A 22,714-nucleotide genomic window follows, 5' to 3' on the forward strand; every position below is an offset into this window, starting at 1 on the left:
TTTTAAGTAGCTGTGCTAGTAAGTCTGTTAAATTCAATGGTCATCACATAGCAGTACAATTATAGTACAAATTACATGAATATTTCATTTTGTAATGATTAGCAAGTAACTAATTTAACCCAACCATCACTCATATGATGACTCGAGGAGGACTAAAAGTTACTTGCTTTCTGATTTCCTGGTTTATTTAAAACCTTATCTAAAGTCTTTTGAATCAACTGAAACATAGAAACCATTTAAGACTTTATTCATTTTATTTGGATTAGGTTGCAATTCAGACAAATACCCCATATAAGTGTAATGAATAAAAAAGTAAATCGACACCCGCTTCCTGTGTATGAGATCAATGCCTGACAATATTCTTTCTTATGAACTGTAGAATATTTCTGTTGCCCACAATATAATGTATATATACAGAATACAACATCCCATTACCCAGAAAACATAAATACATCATATTATGCAGATACGTTTGACATTATGTCTTGTGTTTTGTTTGGTGTGCTTTACCTAAACTCATACAAAAACGTGTACTGTGTACCTATATATGCTGGGAATCAATTTTCACACCTAGGAACCCATTTACATTAAGATAAAACAATGAAAATCTTTCTATCATGTTACAGACATTATGTAATAAAACAAAGAGTTAAAAATGAGCGGTGGATGAACCCAACGCCCTGGAACACGCAGCACGAACAGAAGTGCGTCACGTACCTGCGCAGATGTACCGGCTCAACAGGTTTAAAGTTACTGATTAAAATCTCAAGGATGTTTGTTACCATGCTAACACCTGCTGAAGCTTTGTTTACATCCATCATCACTCCCTTGCCAAAAATATTTCCTACTAGTAATAAGACAAACATGACTATAACAGAGAAGCTACACAAACCTTTACACAACAAATGCAACACATTTCAAGCTGCTGCTGAACATTTACAGTTTACTGCATTCACCGAATCTTGATGTAACATCGATCAAACACATTTGCTGATACCGTGATACCAGTAAGCTTTCATTTCTTCCGCTTTTAATGTCCAGAGCGAATCTCTGAATGGTTGCACTCACATTCCTGTACCGTCTACTACACAGTAGTGAACAATGATAAAGCTGTTTCACAGAAACAACCAACATCTGCCTGATAGTGGCAAATGATTCTGTACAGACCGGACTGCCTAACTGACAGCGTTTCTAAAGGGAAGTATCGGACGACTGTTATCACTGGCGGAGCTGAGCCGTTTTTCCTTTCAGGATCCGACGCACCTGGAGAACAAAGTATAGACAGTGAAGTGCGGAGAAGTCACTCTAACAGATACAAATGGTTAATGATAAAGGATCATTTAAAAGGAGGTCTCGGAGTTTGTACCTGGTCTCCCAGCGGACCATCGGGCACAAGTTGGGCCGGTTGTTCGTTCTCTAGGTTCTTGGAGCTGGGATCGGCTCCACGTCTCAGCAGCAATCGAACAGCGTCAGCCTGCGCCTGGCGACCCATCAGAGCGCTGACCATGTGAAGTGCCGTGTTCCCGTTAAAGGCCTGGTTATGAGGTCACACAACAAAACTGTCAGACATTGAACGAATGGCACACGTCAGTGACACCTGAGACTCCATACTGTCTCTAACCTTGGCATTTATGACAGAGTAGAAGTTAGGTTGGTCTAGAAAAAGACGCAGAAGTTCAACGTTCGCTTCTTCGGCTGCCATGTGTAGAGCTGCGCGGCCGCTTTTGCGGTCCTGTTTGGAAGAGGCACGAGTTACGCTCCAGCACATCAGATACGATTGCACAAAACGCACCAACAAAACAATAAGTACCTTTGTTTCGATAGAAGCGCCCATCATCAACAATGTGTTGATACATTCCCACAGTAGCTTCCTCCTCTGCACCAGAGCCACAGTGTGATTTGAGGGGGGCGTCCCGTGACACGACAGCTCCTGCACCACGGCATTGTGGGACAGAACTGCTACATGAAGAGGCGTGAGTCCTAAAAACATCAAAACAAAGCACAAAACCATATGATCGTAAGACTCCTGAAACGAGCCAGTTTATTCGGCTTGAACGTAGAGCAGCATGCGAGATCGTGGATTCAATTATAAAACACACTGACAAACTCTTGAATGCACTGTAAATCAAGTTCCTTACGAATCATGTCTGACAAATGCATAAACATACACATAAGTGGAGAAACCCAACAGGTTAATGTGTGTTTACATCAGGAAAAATAAAGTCATGAAAAGCAGCACTTTAACATAATGTCCATAATTTATAGCTCAAGACTTGAATCCAGTAGTAAAATGTAGGTTGGGGTGCAGTAGTGAGCTAAGTGGCGTTTATGTTTATGATCTGGTTAATCATGCTCAAACTTCATTTAAAACTCCAGAAAAGTTTCAACTGACCATCAAAGTTGACCGCCTCCATGTTGACGTGTCTCCCATTGGTCTGCATGGATTTCTGGATGGCCTGAAAGAAACATAGTGAGGTCATGTAGCTACAAGTCTTATGAAGTGAACAAATCTCAACATGTACCATAGTGTGACGTTCTGGGTGAAGCAGTGGAGAAAGGTTGAATGACAGAGTAATAACTGCAATCGTGTTTGCGTGACACCATTTGTCAACAAGTAATAACTGATAGAGGTGCAGGTGTGTCTTATCAAAGCGCTTGTGTTTTGCGATCAGTCCTACAGAACGCGGGGAATTTTTTTTGCTGCTGTTTTGAGGAAATACATTAGTCAAGAATTCTATAAGGAAGTCAGTGCGATGCCTGATTAAACAAACACGAAACTCCACCATGGAATTATTGATGATAAAAAAAGATAAGAGGAAAAACTGGTTTTCTGTAATAAATTCGTTTCTGTTTGAGTCAGGATTCTTGTTAATGAAGGAGTTGTACGTTGTGTACTTTGCTTAAAATTTGTATAAACAAAGAACCCATCAATTATTTTCAAAGTTGGTTATTTCCAAGCATTCTGGTCATAAGCGATTATAACCCTAAAGTTAAAGAATTGACAGTTGCTAGGTTTAGAGCCATTTTTGTAGGGATAAGTGAAAGTGGCACCTGTAGGGTTAAGGTGTGGCCCTTCTCAGCACACACGTGGAGTGGGGATCGGCCCCAAAAGTCCAGGGTGTCAACTTCAGCTCCCAATGAAAGCAGGTCTTGTGCAATCAGGTGTTGATTTGCAGCAACGCTCACCTGAAAGGCGCTCTGAGTGGAAGATGAATCAGATGAAATGAGTCAGTCTTAATTACCGCGTACATTCATGTCAACGTCACACAGGTGTTGTTTCAGAAAGGAGGTTTCGCAAAGAGTATTCGCATCATGAGATTTCTTGGCTGTACCTGCTTGTTGTGTTCTTTCAAATCCAGCATGTTAATGGCGGCCATTTTTCTGGCGAGGACAAACGCCAAAGCTCTCCTGCCCTGCGCCACTGCGATGTGCAAGAACCTGTAAAGCAGCCAGCAAATTCACTGTAACTCAATGCTATTCAACTGTTTGACTTGTGACATCGTAAACCTATTCAATAATCCAATTCATAAATGCACCAATAAAAAAATTACTGAAAATGAATTTACATTAAAACAGAATCAAAATTGCACTCACGTGTCTCCATCTTCATCTCTGGAGGTGAGCTGCACATGGCTCAAGCCCATCAGTTTCTCCTCCTCCTGCTTTATCTGCCATTCAAAAAAGGAAACCGGCCGGACGGGGACGGTCATATTAAACCTGGGAGCCATCTGAGGGCCCAGGGTTTGAACTGAGGGAGGGTACGTGCTCTCTTTGGGCTGGAGTGGGTTGCAAGCGGTGTAAAAGGGGTTTTCTACATCAGGGTAAAGCAATGAATGACAAACTGGCATTGTGCATCCCTGTACTGTCACAGACTCAATGGAGAGACACTCTTTAGGCAAGAGATCTCCAATATCCTCGAACATCTCAGACTCACAAAAGAAGTTCTCACTTTGGAAGTGTGGAGACTAAGAGAGACCAGAAAACAAAGAAATGATTCAAATACATAAATACTCTTCCTTATGACAGACAAAAAAAATTTCATAGCCAGGGCTCTGAAAACCCAACACTGCTGTAGTCAGACACCACATCAGATAAATGAGTCGTAATACCGGGATGTTTCTGTCCATGGTTTTGAGTCTTTTCACAGGACAGTAAGACAGATTCTCAGCACTCCCATTTCTTCCCTGAAACTCACGGATCACAGCTACAAGGAAACAAATCATTTATTCAAGCAACTTCCTGAAAGTGTTAACTCATAACCCACATCAAAGTTCGCACTTACCTGGGAATTCAGTTTCCATCTGATATTGTTGAGCCTGAAAGGAGACAAATATTTTTCAGAAATATAAAGTAGTGGCTTGTTCACGTTTCTTTCTGCTTGCTTATGTGATATAATGTGTGTAATATATAAAGTAATGGTAGAATATTGACCTGAATCTCGCGTTTCTGCATGATCATCTCTTTCACTGTTTTCTTCACGCGCACACCTTGATAGCGACTCGGACTCGCTTTCACTTTTAAAGAAAAAACTTCAGATTAAACCCATTTACTTTTATCAATATGAAACTTATTTAGGCTTCATTAATACTCTTTATTACTGTCCTCTTAAATAAATGAAAGTCCAATAAATACAATCCAACATCACCAGGGTTTTTATTTAATAGTAGTGACAGGTCTATTTAAAGTTTATTCCTTTAGTTTGCCGCATTCGTTCGCTTCAGATTGTAAATGTAATGTAAGTTAATTGTGTTTATCGTACCGTTGATGCAGTTTGACGGGCTGTCCGCGTTATTATTCCAGCTCTGATCGGAATCAGAGATCGGAGAGCCGTCGGTCAGATTCGGTTCGGCGGGTGAAGAACAGCTGTAAAAGGAACTCAGGTGAACCGGACTCGTCATGATGTCATTGTCCCGGTCCATAAAAGCCGAAAAATCCTCACAAACTCTGTCAATGATCATGTTTTCCTGCTTTGCTGTAACGCGCTATGAACGAACGATTATCTGAATGACGCGACACTTACTGTAGACTTTATTTAAAAGTGACGTCGGCGATGACGCCGCGCCCGCGCCACTCCTCACTACATTAACTTTGAGCCAAACAAATCTCTGTAAGTTCTCATTCCTGCGTTAGTTGAATCAGTCAACATAGATTACTCTTTAACAAGAAAGATTGATTATATGACAAAAATCCTAAAAAGAAAACATTCATTATTATCCATCTATTGACTTTATTAATACATTTACAGAAGTGTTCTACTGGTTTTGTAAAAAGGAGTCAGAAACAATCTTACATTACTTAACTGTTCGGTTCAAGACTTTTTGCCTATAAATTATGCAATGGCTATGTGATGTCAAACCACTTTATTGAAAACTGACAATAAAATCTAATTCTGTTTGGAAAATATAATATGTAAAGCAAATAATTACAAGCAATTACAATTACCTGCAGGCCTATCAAGTGGTCGACTGTTCTCTTAATCTTTTATAATTATCTAACCCCAAAAGAAACCAACAGTAAAGATGTCAAGATACCAGCTGTTAAAAAGATTATTGCTGTATTAGATGAAATGAATTACGAATTAAATAAAATGCTAAATTTAAATTATATTGGTTTATAGAGTGAAGTATTTTTTTGACGTTTGTTGTTAAATCGATCAAAAAATAATGAATCTCTATCAGTAACAGTGTCATTCAACATCACTATAAACTTTATTAGAGAAGTATATGATTGAGATGCGTTTGTGTCTTAAATAAAGAAGTTTGTAGATAAGAGTCATTTAAAGAAAAGACATCTTCAGTCAAAGTCATGTTAATTGGTTAACCAATATGTTAATGAACAGATAAAATGATCCGTTATTGACAGATTTTCTCTGACCATAACACAACACCACACCACACATGCTGCAAATGTAAAGATAAAATTTAACATCAGAAGAATAAATTAAATCCACTAACTGAATAAATATGTAATAGTGAGAGTAACAGGACAATGTAAAACAATAAATAAAATATATATATATATATTTTTTTATTAAATGTTTTACAGATGGCCAATTGTGTATAAAAATATCTTAGTGGTACCTGATGAAGCCAGTCAAACTTTATACTTCAGACCCGTTTACATCAAGAACCATAACTATAAATACATTGGTAACTTTATACAGAATTAGTGTCCAGATCAACCTAACGGATAACCTTGCGTTTATGCTAACCCTAGCTGTCATAAAACTAAAAACAAATAGACATGCAGGCAGGCAACCCACTATATAATGGAGTACAGACAAAGGCTGAGGGGAATAGAAGCAAATAAATCAGGTTAGGGAGTGTGGAGGATGATGGGTAATGTAGTCCAGCAGGAGATAAATGGTGAAAACATACTTGGAGCGTGACACGAGCATGCTGCAGTTTTACTTTTCAAATGCATGATGTCTTTAAATTCAAATGTATTTTGATTGGATTACGACTATATTGCTCCTCTCTGTATTGTTATCATACAGTAGCTGTGGACTCTGCTATTCTGATTTAGAGCAACTCTTACTTGATGTATACCCTGGTGTAAACGTACCTTAACCATAAACTTAAATAGTGTCTCTGTTAAAGTCTTCTAAATGAATGTCGCTGTTGGTCCAGTAGCATAAACCCTATGTATGAATGCAGAATGAAATAAAAATGTTGATGGAATTGGTTAAAGACCTTTTTATTTATTAAAAGTGCATTTTCACTTTTTTTATATCTGACATAGAAAAATGTGAAATAAATTAACAGTCATTGCATACTTCACATATGACACATGCAGCAGACGCACACAGTATTCATAAAGAAAAGCTTACAGTATATGAAATCAACTGACTTCCCTTCTACACCATCTAAGATTACTTTTGGTTGCCTCGAAAAACATGTCTACTGATAAATGCACAGGAAGAACGTGGCACTCTGGGTTCATGAAGATTTAGTGCACTTGAAAAAATATTTAAGAAAGTTGTACATAATTTCATAAAAATGTCCATGTATGTATTTAATTCACAGTTGGTCAGAAGAAAAGCTGTGATGTCCATGTCACAACTCACTAAATCTCCCACAAATCTTTAAGTTAAACAAGACTATAAAAGATCAAGCTCAACTCAAGTTCTGGCACAAATTTAGGGACAAGGCAGCCTGACTTGCTAAGATTGATGACTTTCAGCTACTTTCAGTCTGTCCATGTCAGGTGAGATCAAGAGCTCTTTAAGTGTGTTAGAAGAGCTGTCACATGGTGTAGAAGGACTGTCCCCTGCTCCTTTAGCCTCTTCTTCCTCCTCCTGTCTCTGTACAGATGAGAGATACTCCTCTAACAGACTGTCTCCAGCGGCTGGCGTCACATTAACAAGAGACGGCTCGGGTGAGCCGGCTGAACTGTTCAGGCTTTTCTCTGGCGCCCCCTGTTGTTCACCAGGAGAATGAAAGCCAGATTCAGAGATGGAGTTATGGGTGGGCACAGGAGCAGCAGTGGGAACCCTGGGGTCTAATACCAAATTCTGCACAACGCCAAGTTGCTGGTTGACTGATGCCTGCCATTCCAGTACAATCTGAAGCTGATGGATAAACACAGAACACGTGACACAGTAGTAAATCGAAAGGTTTAAACAATGTGAACATTCAGTGATGACGAGTCAACTAAAACATTTACTGGCCATACACTATGCTGCTATTTTAATAAAAAAATCTTTTTGGTTTCAAAGTTAAATGATTTCGTTTTCCACTGGTGACACAAATATTGATTACAACCAGTGAGAGTAACAGGAATAAAGTCAAGCAATAAATCATATATACATATTATTAGAGGCGTGTTTATTTAGGTGATTGATTTCAAATATCAACATTGGCTTTCAGAGATCACCCACCCTGCCTTTAAACTAACTCAGAAGAAAAGTGAGTAAGTGAGCTGCTGTTCATTTTATTCTCTCACGGGAGTTAGGAAGGTTTTTATTCAGGAGATTCTGTAGTTTAGACCAGAGTCGTATAAAGAGACAGTTACAACATGTTTTACTCTCGCTTGCCGTTTGACCACTTTGTTTTTGTTGCAGTTTGTGGAGCCTGGGCTGTCTGCAGAGACCGTGTTTTTTACAATGTGTTCAGGGGACAGGCAGCTAGCAGATAGTGAGGAGATGAAACAAGAAATGTTTTATGGCCTAAAACGTGTGTATTCGCTTAAAGCACCTTTAAGTAGATGGCCACCGGTAATAAAATATTAAAGGGGACAGAGAATGAAATTTTTTTTTTACCTTATCTTTGTTGAATAATGGTAGTCTACCCGCATTCACGAACATACAAAAAGTGCTAGACATGCTTAACATCTCAGTCTCATAGAAATTCCTCTTTTAGAAATGTCAGCCAGAAAACGGCCCAATCTGATAAACTGATGCTTATGACATCACAGGCATCTCACTGCTCCTCCACTTTAAAATAATTGGCTACATTTTTTGAGTGGCAGCAAAGTCAGCCAATCAGTAACGAGATTGCAAGTCAAGCCAGTAGGGGGAGCAAAAACCACTTGTTTAAAATCCCCCACCCTAATAGAGCTATCTGAGAGAGGTTTTTAGGAAGCTTCTAAGGCAGTGTTCTTCAACCCTGGTCCTGGAGGACCCCCTTCCAGAAAGTTTAAGATATCTCCTTATTTAAAACACCTGAACCAACTCATCAGCCTCCTTCCAGAATGTCTCCCTAACAAGCTGATAAGATAAAACAGGTGTGTTCTTGAAGGAGACATCTAACCCATTCTGGAAGAGGGTCCTCCAGGACCAGGGTTGAAGAACACTGTTCTAAGGCATTACAGACCCAAACAAAACAATTTTTGTCTACATGTCACATCACAGAACAAGGATAAATACCCCATTCAATCATTCTATGTCACCTTTAAACAATTGAATACATTTTTTGATTTTTTTGATTAATCCGTTTTTTTTGTGGTCGATTCAAAATTGATTCTTAAAAGGCCACAAATCGATTTTTTCCCCCAATTTATTTAAGCAAATATGAACGTAAGATAAACGTTAATCTAATTACTAGTCTTCTCCACTAGATTGTTCTGACTTTTTTCAGCATTTACTTTTTTGATCTTGCATCAAAATTGTATTTAACATAATCAGTGTTGGGGGTAACGCATTACAAGTAACGTGCATTACGCAATAATATTACTTTTCTGAAGTAACGAGTAAAGTAACGCATTACTTTATAAATGTACACATTAATATTTGAGTTACTTTTTTAAAAAAGTAATGAGAGTTACTCTCAGTTTAATTCATTCAATTTAAAAATAAAATAATGTACTGAATTAAATTGAACATATTAACATAGAATTACGCACTCTGTGCGACTGAGCGGAAACAGTTTGAGTCAAAAACGATGATGGCAGCCCTAAGTTTGACATTTTTCCAATTATAAAAAATACCTGCAAGGCCTGAAAGAGATCAAGCCTCAGCCAAGTTAGAAAAAGTAACGCAATAGTAACTTAAAAGTAACGCAAGCATTACTTTCCATGAAAAGTAACTAAATAACTAACGCAAATAGTGACTTTTTTGGGGAGTAACTTAATATTGTAATGAATTACTTTTAAAAGTAACTTTCCCAACACTGAACATAATTGTATGCATTTGAAAATTAGAGATGGGTTCTGTTTTAATGTATGCAAGTGTCCCTAAAATAAAAGAGTTTAATATACAGGTTTGTGGCTCTTAAATTCTTTTTATTAATTACCCTTGTAAACTTATGTTCAGTGTTCTTTTGTATAAATATAGTATTTGTATTAAATCTATATTCATTGAGTTGAATCGATTTAAAAATATATTCAAATATATTAAATAATATATAGATATAAAAAAAACCGTTCTGAGAATCGGAATCGAACTGAGAATGAAAATCGAATCGATTTGATAGCTTGCGAATCGATCTGGAACATCTGAATGGATACCCAGCCCTTCAATTGAATCTATATTACTCAAACATTATACAACGCATTAAAATATATGAATTTAACTAGTTATTATTAACGTAATCATTACCTACAGCTGAGTTCATAAAATACCACTGTTGACTATATCAATGAAATGTCCGAAAATTTAAATGTAATTTCATCGATTTACCAGCGGGTGCCATTAAAATGAATGGGCTTCAGTGTTGGGTTTGGAAATATGGGTCACTACATTCTTCCAATGGACGTCTATGTGAGTGTCGTAACTTTCTCTTTATACGCCTCTGGTTTAGACTAGTTAGCTCACTGTCCTGATCTTATTGTCACTCCTCTGCGTACCATCCTGAATCTCTAGGAGCTCTTGAGCGGTTTCTTCAGACTTTAAAGTCTATGATAGGAGCTTACTGCTCGGAGTTTTAGAAAGATTGGGATGAGGGTATACATCTCCTCTTGTTTGCTGCTTGGAAGGGTTGTTCAGGAGATCATGCGTGCACACCTCTGCCTCACCTCAAAACCCCTGATTTTGCTTGAAGTTATTTTCTGACATTCTATAGACATGAATGCAGTGCTATGCTAAAACACAAGGGTTCAGTTACTGATGAAGGTCAGTTTAGGTTGACTGTTGAAATACTGCGTTCACTGATTATGCAGCTGAATAGGATAAATCAGGGTTATGGTTAGTTCTCTAGTATTCAGCTGGTCATATGATCTCAAAGAGGTGGCCGCCCATATGGAGACTGAAACCTTTCTCATTATGTATAGTAGGTAAATGTAATCTGACCTGCTTCCATAAGAACTTTACAGCTTCTTCCTGCACGCGTCTCTGCAGTCGCTCTTCTTCTTGTTGTCTGCGCAGTCTGTAAATAATACTGCTTATAAGAAATACTTCAACTGTTTATAAACCCACTTATCTAAAACATTTCAGCAGGTTCTAACCAACTAGACAGGTAAAAATAAAACTCTGAAGTCTTTTGTTCAACAGGACTTGACACAGTTGTGTTGAATAACTCATGTACATGCTACAAAATCAGTTTGCAGTCTCAGTTTTTGACAGAAAGAAAAATGGCTAAAAAATAATTAACCGAAAATGAATGGCACGCCTCCTCTCTTGTTAGTGTGCAGCATTAAGATTTTACTGCAGCCATTTTCACAGCGCTACACAGCAAAGCACGATACAACACAAAAGTTCTGCATGATGCTCCACTCCCAGAGATCGCACTTTACTTCATTTCGGTGCATCACTACTTCTCTTTTATCAAGAACGGTGTTTAACAGTGCAGGTTTGTACCTCTCCAGTTCTCCTCTCAGATGGATGATGTAGTCCTGCATCCTGCGGAGGCGGATCTCAGCGCGTACTTCTCTGGCATGTGAGTGATTGTGGCGCGTCCAGTTTCCCCTCCACCAGGACTGAATCCTCACAGCTGCCTCCTGTGTCCTGCTGAACTCCACGTCCTCCTGCATATCGCTCTGAAAAACAACATCACCTTTAAACATATGCACTGCATGTTAATCTCAGATCAGATATCGGAGTGTAAAAGCCGACCTGAAAGATACTGTACCATTCATATGACTAACAGGTGATCAATGCGCCACCTACTTTGACAGCGGCCGCCTCCTCCTCACATGGGCGGCACTGAACCGACGTGGCCGGGGCTAAAGAATCATCAAACTCCTCGTCGCAGCTGTCAGAAGGTGAAGGAGGCTGAACTGCAGAAGTAAAGGGTAGAAAAGCAGATTCAGAAGAGAGTGGGTTGCCATCAAGCTTTTCCTCATCCGACACATCTTGCAAAACCAGGGCGTCTGTGGGCAAGGGTGGAGGGCGGGTGGCAGCAATTGCAGGTGAATATGCAGCACCGGTCCGCGTGTCCATCTGAATTCCTGGATCTGTTACATCTACAAGCATCACAAAAACATTCACTATGCAGAAAACACAATGACACTACGAGTCTTAAATAATCGATTAGTGGCCTGACCTGCATGAGCCATGACATTATCAGCTGCCTCATCTCTAGTCCTGTGCACGCGCCCCTGCTTCACGTCTAGACACGTGGGCCGAGATGGACTCGGAGAACTGCAGTAGCGTGTTTGTTGCAGTTGTCGCTGATGTTGTCTGCAAACAAACACATATTACATATAAGCTTATATTAGTTTGTATAATATTTGTTTTGGCAACTACCTTTGTTTGCTGAGGATTCTTTCAAGTTTAGCATCCTCTGCAGTTTGTAAGGCAGTTGTGGCTGTCAGGGGACACGTGTAGGCCAGATACTGGAGCAGTTGTGCGTGCTGCCCAGGGCGAAACATTCGACCTTTCCCCTGACTGTAGAGCCATTCAGCTTTCAGTCTAGAAACATTTCAAATGTTGACATTAGTATTGCAAGTGCTTGCTTTAATAAATACACCAGCTGACTGAAATATTTAATGTCTTTAAAATAACATCAAACGTGAAATCCTGGTAAACTGTGACGTCATTAAGCATAAGTTTCCTCTACTCGGCTGCAGTGCCACTGCATGTGTTTTAAAAACATGCTAGAGTACGACTTTTATACACAGTCCATTTTTTTTTATGTTTTCCATTTTGTGTCAAATGTTAAAATTACCATAGTTGCTTTTGAACCAACAACATCATATAAAATAAACACTTTTATATTTAAACATTAAACCTGACCCTAAACCCTTAAAAAAACATTTGTTGGTATTTTTAATGCTTCACAATCACACATCTTCATTCTACTTTCATTGAATTTCATTTACCTTCCAAGTGTCAGTTGTTTATTATGAAAAATCAGCATCCCTAATACACATGATCCCTTAACTGTAAATTACCAGTAAAGACAACGTGTGAAAAGAGCTTTTGAGTGTATTTGTAAGACTGATAAACTTACGCCTCTTTTTGTGAAACTACATATCCATCCAGCACCTTTAAATTCAGGCACCAGCTCACCACGTACGGGCGATAATCACAGCCGGGTACAGACGGGGTGGCCATGACACAAGGGTTACTCATGACTGACAGCTGCTCAAGGCTGTGTAGTGGTGCTAAATATGACATCTAAAATTAAGACATTCATCAAAGTCATTTACCATGACAAACAAAGGACTAATACATGCAAAGACTAATTACATTATTGCCCAGTGAAGCAAAAGATTGAGTTAACTGAGGTTTATTTTGATTGTGTGTTTCTGTTTACCTCAGCGAGATCTCTAATCTCATTCTCCGCTAGAGACAAGACAGTGAGACTCGATGGCAGATGGGCAGGAACAGTACACAGAGTCGTGATGATGTTTCCATGCAGAAGAAGTGTCTACAACACGTGAAACAAACATCAGGGTTTTTATATGAAACACAGGGATGATGCATCTGTAAAGTAAAATATCCAGTACCTTCAAAGCTGAAAGCTTTGTGAGGTCTCCAGTTTGAGAAATATTATTGTCTGACAGATCCAGATGTTGAAGAGAAACACAGCTGCTCAATTGCTCGATGACCTGAACACACACACGCGCGCGCATGCACGCACACAACATTATCTACAATTATTCAGACTTATTTTCAGTTGAGACACTAAATACTACATGACAATCACCTTTATATTGTTTCCAGAGAGATTGAGCCATTCGAGGTGAATCAGGTCCTTCAAGCCCTCAATATATCCAATGCTGTTGTTCGGGAGGTTCAACACTCGTAAGTTTATTAGCTTTGAGACGCCCATCATGCGCACTAAACGGTTGCAGGCCACAGACAGCTGTTAACAGACAGAAGGTTAAACTTCAACAGAACAGACATCAATAATAATCCCTGTAAACCTAACCAACAAATAAATACCACACCTGCTGCAGAGCTTCATTTCTCTCTGTGTGTTCCAGTTTAATAATGTGGTTCTGGTCCAAAATAAGAGTCTGGGTCTCCACTGGACAGAGAAACATTGAATCCAGTTTGTGAAGACCCTGATTTGAAAGGTCCAATACTCCAGGACCTTAACAACAACAACAACAACACAACCTGTCAGACGATCAGTTTTTATAAACAGCAGAAATCTAAACTGAATCCAGTCAGATATTCATTATTATAAACAGCTGTAACATTTCATATCGTGTCATGTCATGTCAAAAACACACAAACACAGTTAGCTTTTCTTAGAGCACAGCGTATCTCTATAATCTGCATGTACAACGTCACAATCAGCTCCGTCAATATAATAAATGAAGTGCAATACATTTAGCTAATAAATATCATCGATCGATCGGTTATATTTCCAATACCTTCGTAATTTGATATTTGAACAATCGCATCACTGACAATCGCACCGTTTGTAGCCGCCATACTTCCCGCTTGTGTCACCGCCAAGCAACCGATCCTCAATTTGATTGGACAAATTAATTTAACAGTAAAATTATTTTTGTATATTTTTAACATACACCTGTGTATAATTAGATATTAAATGCTGATCCATTTTGAAAAATATTGGACTTTTATTAAATGAAATCATTTATAACCCGCTTACCCACAATTCTCCTTCCTCTTCCCTAGCTGACTCGCCGCCATGAAGTGAGTGAGCTCTGCTATAATCTATAAACATCGTCTTCTAAATGTTGTTATATTTGCTTCTAAATGTGTTAATAAGTTGTTTATATGTATAGTGTGTAAGTAATCAGTACTATTTGTGGTGTGTAGGGTCGAGCTGTGTAGTTTCAGTGGGTATAAAATCTACCCCGGCCACGGCCGGCGGTACGCCAGGATCGACGGAAAGGTAAAAATGCACAAACTTCTCTGTTTTATCTTAGTGTGTTTTGTAAATGTTAATTAAGTGTTGATATTTAAGTGACACTAAGGCCTGACGTTTGGAACATTTATATTTAGCATTGATCTGTTGGGATAACTATTAGTTAGCTTAGCACCTGGCTAACTTCAGTTTAATAATCAATAGTGCTGTAGCACGTTGTGTGGTAACCCAGTGTAGATATAATGTGATTTCACACAACTGGATGCTTAATACGACGATATGTGTCTTGCTGTATTTCAGGTTTTCCAGTTTCTGAACGCAAAATGCGAGTCGGCTTTCCTGTCTAAGAGAAACCCGCGACAGATCAACTGGACCGTTCTGTACAGACGCAAACACAAGAAGGGCCAATCTGTGAGTTTACTACTGCTGCTCTTTCTGGACCATTGATAACTTATGTGTGTGAAACTAAACAATTTGCTGTAAACATTTTCCTCTGTAATAGGAAGAGGTGTCTAAGAAGCGCACGCGTCGTGCGGTGAAGTTTCAGAGAGCCATCACTGGAGCCTCACTGGCTGAGATTCTGGCCAAGAGAAACCAGAAGCCTGAAGTGCGTAAAGCCCAGAGGGAACAAGCCATCAGGTATATTTCTCCCCCTGCATATGTTCTTCTTCATTTAGATTAGAAATGGGCACAAGTACTTTGTGACATCGACGATTGATCACAAAAACTATGATTGTGTGGGTTTAGTTATTATTTTTGTGGTGGTTATGGTGGCATTTGGAGGTCTGACTGGTTGGCGTTAAAAGCGCCTGTGGTCCATAGTAAAAACTGGGGTTGTGTTTGACTTTGTGTTGCACTGCGTAGGCCAATCAGTGTATTTCATCAGTTTCATTGATTTAAAAGCACACACAGAAGTCATCTCCCACGGCTCCCCGGCTCGTCTGTGCAACGTTCCGTTGTGCTGCTTGTAATGCTAACCGGTCAGTCCTCCAAATGCCACCATAACTTCAGGGGTATCGAGTACTCATTTTTCAGACCTATGGATTACTCTAAATCATTGGTCTCAAACTCCCGGCCCACGGGCCATTTGCGACCTGTCCTCCCCCTCTCTGAGGCCGCGGCACCTTTGAACAATATAACATAATCCGGCCCGCTGAAAGATTTTTATTCACTTTGTTTCAGATTCATTTAATTTATAATTTAAACGTATAAGGGTTCGTTCACATGTCGCGTCTGACAACGCGTGTTAAAACGAGTCAAGGAGTTTCTTACTTTCTAAAGTGCTCGGGAGCGAAAGTTGTGCTCCGTGGCGTGGCGTGCCCGCTCCGTGATTGCGAGGGTAACGGAATACGTTATCGGACTTTAATTCCTCATCTGAACCTCGCGTCAATCATATCATTGTCACCATGCGATCAGTTAATCGGGTCGGGACTTTGTAGTGTTTCTCCAGAGAAGATTTATTACTTCTGGGTAAATATCAGCTGTTACTCAGAGAAGAGCTGCGGTGGGGCTCACATCAACAAGTCACAACTTCTAATGGAGACACCGCATAATATGATGCAGAACCGTAGATGTAATGCAACACATGAACTACAGATAAGAAAAATTGCCATCAAAGTGCCCAGGTTAAGAAAAGAGGAAAGATGAGGAGAAACATACAGAGGATAAAAGTATGTATACTGCTATATATAATGAAGTATAAAATATTATTTTGTAGCTTGCTATGCAATTACATCTAGCAGTATTAGAATTTTTCTGTTTAACTAGCTTATGTAACATTGACTACCCATTCAGAAGTTTTAGGATCCCTTTCACTTATTCATATTTTTCCACAAATAATAGCAAATTCATTAAAATTGTGTGGAATAACAAAGGTGGAACATAAAGTCAATACTATGACTATAAACAATCCAAAATAAATCAAAACACAAACACTTACTGATGGTAATTTTTTATAATAGTTTATAAATGAATACAGAAATTTTATTTGTTAGTTTAGTGCAAGGTTTTAATAGGCCTTAGTTATTAAAGAGAAGGTTAAGAAGTGATTTACTTGTATAAAATGTATATTTAAAAGATAAAAACCACTGCTTTTATTATACATTAAATAATATAATTTTTGTCAATCTGAGAAATGGCCCCAAGGCAATTTGAGTTTGAGAGCCCTGCTCTAAATGAAAGCAACAACATTGCACATCTCCAATTTAGATGTCTGTAAATCAAAATGAATTAAAGAGTCTCTCATTAGACTGTTAATCAGATTTGTCTCCAAGGGTGAGCAATAAAAATGTTGATGTGGGTTTAGTGTGATTATCAAATGACCGTGTAAGTTCATAGTCAGTGCTGCTCAACATAATTGAAGTTTTAGCAGCTTTAACGTGCATCTGCAACACACAGTGTGGTAGTTGAGTGGACTGTGGACACCCAGACCACTGTATAGCACTGCTTAAAAGTCTAGGATTTAGGAAAGGCACTTTGTAGTGTAGTTCATCATGTGAGTTGGTTTGTACTGTGCGTTGGGGTATGTAAATAATAAACCATAATAGCAATTCATTAAAATAGCATGTAAATAGCAGTGAAGCGATTTTGCTAAAGTAATGTAAACATTTTGCTATGATTAAGTTGCATTTTGGGGGGGATTGCTATACAATATATAATAAGGGAGTTTAAAAGATGATAACGATATATCTGCCGATATTCTTTGTGTATATTATAGTGGTTAAGGTTTTACAGTATATTATACTACAGTACTGTACATAGAATACACTATATATACATTAACAAAATAGGGAGAACGGGGCACAACCTAATGCTTTTTGGTTTTGGCTCAATCATTAAAAAATTTTAAGTTTGATTATATTTTTACACAAGCAACACACACGTCTCTGCTATAAATGATCATTTGAAGTTTGTTTCTATTAGTTCCCATTCTTGGACCATTACACCAAACATGACAGAAGTGCAAATGTTACAACTTACCCCATAGGAGGGGGTTAATTAATCATAGCTTAAGAGGTTAAATATGTCAGTTCTCTGCCTCACCTCATTTACCGGCTTCCGTTTTTGGACAAAAGAGATTGATTATAAACACTGTGTACAGGAATGTGTCTCTCTTGTCCACTTAAAATCCAATCAACCAAACGCGTGTAAATATGTTGTGAAGACACTGCTTGACTACCGCCGCCTCAACTGAGAGACTGTCTGAAGTGAAGGGGGGTTGGCTGGTGTCATATCGGCTGCATACCTGTGGCTTATACGCTGATACAGATGTCTGTGATGTGCTCATATCGGCAGATAAATTGGTCAGGCACTAATATTGTGCCTTGGTTTGGTTGCTGTTCACTTTTATTCTAACTATATAACTTTTTTTCAGGGCTGCCAAGGAGGCTAAGAAAGCAAAGCAAGCAACCAAGAAGGTTTCTACGCAGAGCGCTAAGGTAAGAAACGCTTACGATTAAAATAACACAGACCCTTTAACATCATAGGACATTTAGTTGTTTAACCCTTGTGCATCCTTGAGGACATTTTTGTCCTTTTCAGTTTTGTTTTTTTGATAACTTTGCCTGCGTTAATGCTAACTGCATAAATTAAGCCACAGGTGTGCATTTTTATTGGAATTTTAATATTTCACCTTCATTTCCTTTAAAAAATCTATTTTCTACTAGGTACACAAAATACTTCCTCTCAGGACCTTTTGGACAAAAATGTCCCCATTGAAACCCATTAAAGGGCCCATGTCACAGGATTTTTTTAAGATGTCAAATACATCTTTGGTGTCCCCAGAGCACATGTGTGAAGTTTTAGCTCAAAATACCATATAAATAATTTATTATAGCATGTTAAAATTGCCACTTTGTAGGTGTGTGCAAAAATGTGCCGCTTTGGGTGTGTCCTCTAAAATGCACATATGCAGATCAAGTGCAAACACTGATCACAATGATGGTGGTTTGTTGAAATTGAAACTCAATTGTTCTGTGAATTATTTTCTCTCTGCACTAAATGGCAGTGCTGTGGTTGGATTAAGGGGTTGGATTATCATAATAAGAGCTCCTTATGACATCATAAGGAGAGCCAAATTTCAACGACCTATTTTTTCATGTGCTTGTAGAGAATGGTTTACCAAAACTAAGTTACTGGGTAGATCTTTTTCAAATTTTAGGTTGATAGCATCACTAGGGACCCAATCATAGCACTTAAACATGGAAAAAGTCAGATTTTCATGTCATGGCCCCTTTAAAACTGCTATTTTTAATCCCGGTGCCATTCAACTATTAAATGATGCAATCTTTGTTAACAGGCTTTCATTCTGTTGGCAAGGCTTCAAAATTTAAATTTTTACTATTTTTTTACCAGATGGTGCCTTTTTTTAGGTTTGGCATATAAAGCAAATTATCGCTTTATTGTTGTTTTCTGCTTATGCATATTATAGAGCCAATTAGATATATTACGAAGCTATAATTGTGTGGGTGTGTTGGTATGGATGTCAGAGTGTGGTTTGTATGTGTGTACTGAAAATGTTATGTGTATGTGTGTGTGTGTACCTGGTAATTATCACGGTTTGGTGACCAATTGTCCCCACAAAGATAAGAGTACCAGTATTTTTGTGACCTTGTGGGGACATTTTGAGGTCCCCATGAGAAAACAAGCTTATAAATCAAACAGAATGATGTTTCTTGAAAATGTGAAGTAGTTGAAGGGTTTCTGTGATGGTTGGGGTAAGAGAATGGGGTAGGTAAGGGGAATAGAATATACAGTTTGTATGGTATAAAATGCATTACGTCTATGAAGTGTCCCCACAAAACATGGAAACCAGAATGTGCGTGTGTGTGAGCATGTGTGTTTGTGTGCGTGTGAACAGTTTGAATGAAAAAAAATATATTGTACTGGATATCACAAGACTACAACCGCTGCAAAGGAGGTGTCGTTTTTGTTCATAAAGAACAACAGTGGCATTGTGTAAACAAACCAGCATTTGAAGGGTTAAAATTCTGAAAATTAATGAAGGTTTGGTCATTGTGATTAGAGCTGATGCTGGTTAAAAAAATGGCATCAGTGAAAGTGGGGGAAAAAATATTAATCTATAATATTTTTATGACACTTTTTTGATATGGACATTTTTGTCCTTTATGGACCTGAGAGGTAACTTTTTTTTATCTGATAATGCATAAAAAATATGAATGCATAAAAATTAATGTTGTTGTTAATCATTGACATATCCAAGGCTGTAATACTCAAAGAAAAAAAATCTGCTTAGCATTTAGTAAATTGAAAATAATTATTTATTTTCTTTTTTTCATAAAAAACAGCAGTGGCATTGTGTAAACAAACCAGCATTTAAAGGGTTAAAATTTTGAAAATTAATGAATGTTTGGTCATTGTGATTAGAGCTGATGCTGGTTAAAACAATGGCATCAGTGAAAGTGGGAAAAAATATCTATAATATTTTTATGACACTTTTTGGACATGGACATTTTTGTCCCCTGTGAACCTATGTGTAACTTTTTTAAATTGATGCACAAGGGTTAACATTTTGGATGTGATTTTATTTTCAATTCAGTGTACAAAGATGACAAGCTTAAGTTTCATGTTTTGTGAAAGAATGGTGTTTCTGAATATTTTTCCGCCCCTTGAGGCGTTGCAGTGCGACTGATTGTGTCGTTGCTGTGTCATAAGGTGGCGTAGAGTAAAGGATTATGTCTATACTCTGTACCCTTTAAATCAAATAATGGGTGCCTAGTGTCATTTATAGTCCTACAAAATATATTGTTGTATAAACAAATGGTGTTGCTTTAACTGATGGCGTGAATAGTCACTAATACTGAACTGTATTATGCAGACCTGCCAACCTTGAAGAAATCTTATTAGTACGCCCCCACACACGCGCACCAAGCAGCCCAATAACTGCGCCACACCACTGCCCAACCACCAGTAAAAAAAACCTATGAGATACCTACAGGGTAAAGAAAAATCCTGAGACTCAAGTAGTAACACATTTTTGAAGATGTCATAGGACTATATTTTCAATTCTTAAACCTTTGCACATGCACATTGGTGCATATAGATCTTATACATAATGCATACATATATTTTGAAATATAAAAATGTAAACAAGGATAAGATATTTAGTTTTAAACAAACGTGTGTGTTCATAGGCGCCAAATGCATTCACCCAGGGGATCGGCTCATATCTGCGTGTTTATTGTAGCACTTCCACTCGTGAAACGTCAAGTGAGAAACCTTTTTGGGGTTATAATGTTTCCAGTCGCGGTGAAAACGCATTCTAATGTTTTTTAGATTGTCTGTTGACTGTTTTTTTTTAGACTGATATTCTGTAGCACTTTGAGATTGTTCAATGTAAAGTGCAATACAAATAAAATTTATTATTATTTATTAATGGTGTACTGGTAGAGCAGATTGATACTTTTTCGCAACTTTGAGTGACTGCTGTGTTAATTACAACCGTCCCAGCCCTAGTGCCCAAACACTTTAAGCCCTTTACCTAACACCATAATACATAATATATACACATAATATACTTTCACCAATCAAGATTTATTAGTAACTTCATAACCATATACAAGTAGACCATAAATGTTATACAGTTACTGCAATCACTCTCAACATTGAATTAAAAACACACTGTTGTACAGGACGCATAGCCCATGGAAACTTCTTCCACCTGAAAATCTTGTCAGAAGTAAAAGTAAACTGAGGACATTCTTTGTAAATAAAGAAATCAAAACAATTAAATAAATGTGCAAAATCAGCAGTTATCAATGTCAAAACCAGGCCTAAGTACATTTGTGTTAAAGATGAGTCAGACCAGGTTATCACATAGCCGCCTTCTGATTACTGAAGGGATATTAAGTATCAAGTAATGATTTACTCAAAGCAACATTAAATAGGCCTGAAGTAACTAATGCAAAATCACATTATTTACGCCTGCAGAGACAATAATATAGGCTAATAAATAACATGGGGCAGATTTTTTCACATAGGCTTTATAAAGGTTGACATGGGTGATATTGTTTGTCAGTTGCCATCATATTCAGTGTTTCCCACAGATTTTGAGAGACTGTCGGTGATGGCGTCACACGTCATTTAGCATAGACAGTCGTATGACGTCACATATAAAACCATCTGGATTTCTAGCTGTTTACCACTTTTTTGACTGCCCCCAATAGGGAAGGATGGCGAGTTTGATAGCAAGCTAGCTAGCCTATTGACACTATGAATGTTACCTGTTGCCCCTTGGTGACTGATTTGGATGTCAGTCTTGCACACGGTGCAGAATGCGTGACAAGGTACTCTGGACATCTGGAGACAAAGTCATTTTTCCCAATAGCTCTCAAGAAACCGCTGTGGTTTCCGAAATCCTGTTTTTGAGGCGGTTCAGCCATGGCATGCAAACCTACCACCAGCCTGGCTTGCTTTAGGCACTGAATTGAACTGAACGTGCGAAGCATTTTGGCTAAGAGAGACGGGGGGAGCAGGGTTAAAATGTAGGGCTCTGATTGCCCAAAAGCTTTTCACTCCACTTACATGCGTTGGCTGACAGTGGCAGAATCAACGTTATAGATTGCATAGAGCAAAAAAAGCATAGACAGTTGTTTGTTAGTATTACAAAAAAAGTAACGGTCCAATTACAGACCTGTTGACAATTATTAGTACGTCTTTTAAAAAATGAAATGTATCTGTACTCCCCCCTTATTTATGTTTATTATATGCTGTTTTTTGCATTTTAAATGTTTAAAGTATTGTCAAGTTGCTTTGCAACAATGCAGAAGTGCTATAGAAATGCATTTCGTTTGAACAAGTTTTTTTATTGTTGTCGTTTCAGGCCCCTTCCAAGGCTGCACCCAAACAGAAAATTGCCAAGCCCATGAAGGTCAACGCTCCACGCGTTGGTGGAAAACGCTGAGAATAATGTTTTGGTGTTTGGCTCATTAATAAAGGTTTTCAGTTTCAATCTATTAAGTGTCCATGAATTATTCATCTACATATGCATTTTTTTTAACATGTCTGCTCGTTTGTGTTTGAAGCAATGTAGT

The 22,714-nt window shown here is 38.3% G+C and overlaps 3 protein-coding genes and 1 non-coding gene across 5 annotated transcripts; 2 read left to right on the plus strand and 2 right to left on the minus strand.

The window, feature by feature from the left end:
- Nucleotides 1–235: 235 nt before the first annotated feature.
- On the minus strand, nt 236–5,012 carry nfkbiz (nuclear factor of kappa light polypeptide gene enhancer in B-cells inhibitor, zeta). Its single transcript, XM_065253977.2, has 12 exons — nt 4,760–5,012; nt 4,432–4,514; nt 4,283–4,316; nt 4,110–4,204; nt 3,595–3,965; nt 3,333–3,438; nt 3,052–3,198; nt 2,393–2,456; nt 1,811–1,980; nt 1,622–1,732; nt 1,367–1,534; nt 236–1,263 (listed from the first exon to the last, which is right to left on the minus strand). The coding sequence occupies exons 1-12, from the start codon at nt 4,956–4,958 to the stop codon at nt 1,219–1,221; spliced, it is 1,593 nt and encodes a 530-aa protein (XP_065110049.1). The 5' UTR covers nt 4,959–5,012; the 3' UTR covers nt 236–1,218.
- Nucleotides 5,013–5,679: 667 nt separating this feature from the next.
- cep97 (centrosomal protein 97) lies at nt 5,680–14,356 on the minus strand. Of its 2 annotated transcripts, none has more exons than XM_065253975.2 (12): nt 14,203–14,297; nt 13,771–13,916; nt 13,527–13,660; nt 13,327–13,428; nt 13,134–13,247; nt 12,828–12,994; nt 12,122–12,286; nt 11,919–12,055; nt 11,543–11,838; nt 11,234–11,412; nt 10,727–10,802; nt 5,680–7,570 (listed from the first exon to the last, which is right to left on the minus strand). In XM_065253975.2, the coding sequence occupies exons 3-12, from the start codon at nt 13,653–13,655 to the stop codon at nt 7,163–7,165; spliced, it is 1,773 nt and encodes a 590-aa protein (XP_065110047.1). In that variant the 5' UTR covers nt 13,656–13,660; nt 13,771–13,916; nt 14,203–14,297; the 3' UTR covers nt 5,680–7,162. The 2 variants fall into 2 exon arrangements, with proteins under 2 accessions (XP_065110047.1, XP_065110046.2); XM_065253974.2 differs by having other exon boundaries at nt 5,681–7,570; nt 13,527–13,685; nt 14,203–14,356.
- A 54-nt stretch (nt 14,357–14,410) lies between these two features.
- Nucleotides 14,411–22,636, plus strand: rpl24 (ribosomal protein L24). Its single transcript, XM_065253976.1, has 6 exons — nt 14,411–14,488; nt 14,615–14,690; nt 14,964–15,074; nt 15,166–15,302; nt 18,037–18,100; nt 22,504–22,636. The coding sequence occupies exons 1-6, from the start codon at nt 14,484–14,486 to the stop codon at nt 22,582–22,584; spliced, it is 474 nt and encodes a 157-aa protein (XP_065110048.1). The 5' UTR covers nt 14,411–14,483; the 3' UTR covers nt 22,585–22,636.
- On the plus strand, nt 20,283–20,421 carry LOC135736162 (small nucleolar RNA SNORA17). The gene has a single exon (XR_010527816.1). It is a non-coding gene; the product is annotated as a small nucleolar RNA SNORA17 (small nucleolar RNA).
- Nucleotides 22,637–22,714: the final 78 nt, after the last annotated feature.

This window comes from Paramisgurnus dabryanus, chromosome 4 (genome assembly GCF_030506205.2).
Source record: "Paramisgurnus dabryanus chromosome 4, PD_genome_1.1, whole genome shotgun sequence".
Taxonomy (NCBI): Eukaryota; Metazoa; Chordata; class Actinopteri; order Cypriniformes; family Cobitidae; genus Paramisgurnus; species Paramisgurnus dabryanus.